This window comes from Nicotiana attenuata, chromosome 6 (genome assembly GCF_001879085.1).
Source record: "Nicotiana attenuata strain UT chromosome 6, NIATTr2, whole genome shotgun sequence".
Taxonomy (NCBI): domain Eukaryota; kingdom Viridiplantae; phylum Streptophyta; class Magnoliopsida; order Solanales; family Solanaceae; genus Nicotiana; species Nicotiana attenuata.
Window position 1 is genome coordinate 45,936,679 of NC_031994.1, and position 4,199 is coordinate 45,940,877.

Consider the following 4,199-nt stretch of genomic DNA (forward strand, 5'->3'; position numbering starts at 1 on the left):
CAAGTTAACTATGGAACTGTTGCTATTTCCTTCAAAGAGTGATCTTTGGTTCTATGAGATTTAAGCTTATTGAGTCTGTTGGGGACAACGAAAAGTCATGAGCACTATATATGCACTGCTCAAGGAACATCACTGGCATTCCAATAAATTTACGTTCCTACTCGGCTCCTTCTTTCTCCTCATGAGTTGTGACCGTGAATAGTTTTCACAAACAAAAAACTTTATGTACAACTAGGTATCTTTCAGGATCAAGTCGACCATACATATATTTATTTAGAATCCAAAATGTTGAAATCATCAAAGTCAACCATTAGAAAGGTTCTTTAATTTCTGGAATCAACGTCTGGGTGCCTGCGGGTTAGGGTTTTGAGCCCTACTTCGGACATTAATATCCAAAAGAAAATACATGAAGGAGGGGATACGTGTTGCCTACCTCCTTATAACATTAGCCATAATATTCTAAACAAGAAGTCATGAGGAAAAAAAAATATAGAAGAAGTTAATACGTATTACAAAATAAGAAACTCTTTTACATGCTTCGGGTGAAAGATATTGCTTCAATTTATGTTGGGAGGAATACTCCCCTTTGCAAAAAGCAGAAACACAAAAGAATAATTGATAAAGAATACATTGAAATCAGAATCTTAAACAAGTGGGACCATCTCACACACCTTCGACTGCAGGAAATATGTAGACATTGAATAAAAATTTGGTTCTACTAACCTGTTCGAAGACACAAACATCACCTACTTTTATGTTATTGTCCTGCACAAACTTCTTCCAACCTGAATTCAACCTACCATTTTTTGTTCCAACAGTGCAATTCAAAGCCCATGATCTCTTGTTTGGAACTTGAAGCACCACATCGCTATATCTAGTGGGGAAAAATTTACTAGCAATCACCCGTGATATGGTCTGTAAAATGAATGATACTTCATCATTTAGACCAAAAGATTCATCATTTAATAGTGTCTTTGTCACAGATTAGCGTTTTTGGACATAAAAGGATGAAAGCTCACTAGATCTTCAGAGAGTAAATATCTTACCAATGAAGGGCCAGAAACATATGATGGCTGCATAGGATATATGAAGAATGGATTTTCAGACGTAAAAGCTTTTGCTCTTTGATAGGCTGGGGAACATGGAACTGAAGGCTCAGGGTTGATAGACTCGTTTGTACTATCAGAAACCCCTGGAAATATGGTGACATCTATCAATAAGCGCTTAGTGTCTTTAATCACTTCGAGGACACAAACATCACTAGATTTTAACTTATTGTCCAGCACGAATGCCTTCCATCCACAAGTAATTTTAGCATTTGCCGTTCGTAAAGTGCATTTGACAGTCCAAAATCCAATTCCTGGAACACGAAGCACTAACTTGCCACGGTTCTGCATGAAATACTTCCGAGCAAATTTCAACGGTATGGACTGCCAAAAAAGATCAATTATAAATTGAGTTTAAAGTTGTGCATATGTATGGAATGAATAAAAACAGATCACATATCTGGCATTCCACAAAGTTTGAAAGCTCACCAGATTGTGTGGTCTCGTGACATAAGATGGATGCATAAAAGATATAATGAATGGGTTCTTAGATTTAAAAGCTTTTGCTCTTAGATAGTTTTCAGCTCTCTCTTCGTCCCTCTCTGCGTCGCTCTTACTGGTAACAATGTTGGATTGTTGCTCCTGCTCCCTACAGCCTTCGCTTTTTTCTTGAAACAGATATCCAAAAGAGAAGTATTACTACCAAATTATAATGTAACACAATGACTGATTTCATTCTGTTCATAGCTAATAAACCAGATTATGAGATGCATTCTTACCTAGTGAAACTACATTCCCTTGAGACTTTTCTTCCTCGATTACTTTATTGTGAACGTTAACTGGAATATCATCCTCTTCTTGCCCATCTTGTCTTTTTCTTTTTCTCTCCTGGCCTAAGTGATCATGGCTCAGATTTTCAACAGAATGCTCAACCACATCCGAAATATCTATGGAATCATCTGACTCAATCTCTTTTGTTGGATATTCAATTTCTGAAGCACTCAAATCAAATATAGTGACATTAAAATGGGAACGAGCATTGTATCCGAACATCAAAAAGTGGCCACAGCTTATTGAATAGAAGTCACTGAAATCTTGCCATCCAATGCCTAGATAAATTTGGCCTTGAGAATGAACCACTTCAACCTCCCATACTTCTCCACTGGGAACCTCAAGATACACAGGGTTTAGCATGTTCTTGCAATATCTGCTCGCAAAGTCTTCTGGAATCCTCTGCGCGCAAAGGAAATATGCACTCAGTTTCATACATCTCGGAATCAAGACAGTGGCAGATCTGTATAATTGGCAATACATGCCCGCGCACTCAGTATTTGGTTAGACATATGTTAGATTGTTCCACATGTTAAGAGAATAAATTGTTGGTCTCCACAATTTTCAGCTCATGAGCTATCTTTAGCAGAATTAGGCCAAAGGTCCCTTCTTTTTTACATGGTATCGGATTAAAACCCATCCTTTTATACTTGGTATATCAAATGTTGGACCATGTTATATGTTCAAGCTCCAAATGCTTAGCATTAGGTAAGCAAGGAATGTTACAGATTGTTCCACATTGATTGGGGGAATGGGTCTTTTCTTCTTACAAAATCTTGGAAATCCTCACTTCATGAGCTACTCTTTGAGGTGAGTTAGAAACCCCCCCCCACCCCCACCCCCACCCCCACCCCCAAACACACACACACACACATATATAATAACGAGGGATGGTACAGTTCCAGTAACAAGAAAATCTGAATCAGTCCATGAATCAAGATTGAAAACAGCAGAATGAAAAGAAATTAAAGGAGGAACAAAGTACTGACCAGACGGCTGCATTCATGTTGGGATAATATAATCTTGAAGAACTTTGGTCGAGTAATGTTAGTAGAAGAATTCCAAATGGAAGAGCCTTCACCACTTCGCGTCTGGCGCTTAGCTGCCATGACTGATCTTTAACAATCGAGCAAGAACGATACGGTGAGGGAGCATTCTAAATCGTAAGTCATTACTAGTGTTTTTGCTTTTCTATAGAAAAACAGTGTTTGATACTGTGAAGCGTAACTTACGAGGCAAAAGAGGTAAGACCTAAGTCTAAGGCCTACGTTGCCTCCGGAACCTACTCGCTCAGTTCACTTTTTAGTTGATATATTTTTCACACTCTCTTAAAAAATAATAAATAAAGTATAATAATTTATAATAATATTTATATTAATTAATGCATATTTTATTTGATTTGAAAAAATAATTTAAAATAAATAATAAATACTATGAATATAATAGGAAAAAAAAATTAAGCTCCTTAATGCGATCGATTAACCCACAGATAGAGGAGGCGAAGTACTAGTGTAGTGTTTTGGCTTTTTCTATTTCCTAAAAGGTTCCCAAACTTATATATAAAAGAGAAAAACGAGGCAAGAGAGGAGTCCGGAACCAAAGTGTGGTTTTTTATGAACTCAAGCAATAAAAATAGGGGAAAAAATGGCTACCATTTTATATATAGCGCGATGAATAACCGTACTATAGCTTAACGGCACGTTTGTTTGTTAAGGTATAGGGTGAATAACCGCGCTATATATAAAATGTCCTGTCCCACCAATAATTCATTTGCACTTAACTGATCCACCAATAATTCATATGGTATAGCGCATAAATAATAGACGCTATAGCTCAATTATTGCACCCCGAACTTGTTTTATTTCTTATTTAAGGAGTTTCAGAATTTGGTAAACATCCATTCAGGATCTTCAGGTCTTCCGAAATATTTGTTCGTTAAGTTATTTTGCATTGTCATAATGTGAAGAGCGAAAAATTAGGGTTTCATTATATTGGAGAGATGAGGTTGTGGTGGAGAATAACTCAGTACGCTATAGTTGTTTTCTATAGTGTCATGTTAAGTTGCCAATTATAATAGAGTACGATGATTGATATCGCTGTTATGTAAAAAATAAGTGTAAGCAAACGTTCGGTGAATATCAAAGTAACCGGAAGATATCCGTATTCTATTACTCCGCAAGGGGTTGCTTGTTATGCTGAGTTTAACATTAAAGACGATGAAATCCTGACAGATTTTGTGAGGATTCCAGATGAACACCGGGAACTTCTTGTGATAAAAATGTTGGAAATGTAAGTCAAGGCTGAAGACGTTCGCAATAATGA

The 4,199-nt window shown here is 36.9% G+C and overlaps 1 protein-coding gene across 1 annotated transcript; it reads right to left on the reverse strand.

The window, feature by feature from the left end:
• Positions 475–3,150, reverse strand: LOC109226929 (B3 domain-containing transcription factor VRN1-like). The gene is made up of 5 exons (XM_019391869.1): positions 2,867–3,150; positions 1,826–2,279; positions 1,536–1,714; positions 1,047–1,430; positions 475–915 (listed from the first exon to the last, which is right to left on the reverse strand). Exons 1-5 carry the CDS (start codon positions 2,984–2,986, stop codon positions 664–666), a joined length of 1,389 nt encoding a protein of 462 aa, XP_019247414.1. The 5' UTR covers positions 2,987–3,150; the 3' UTR covers positions 475–663.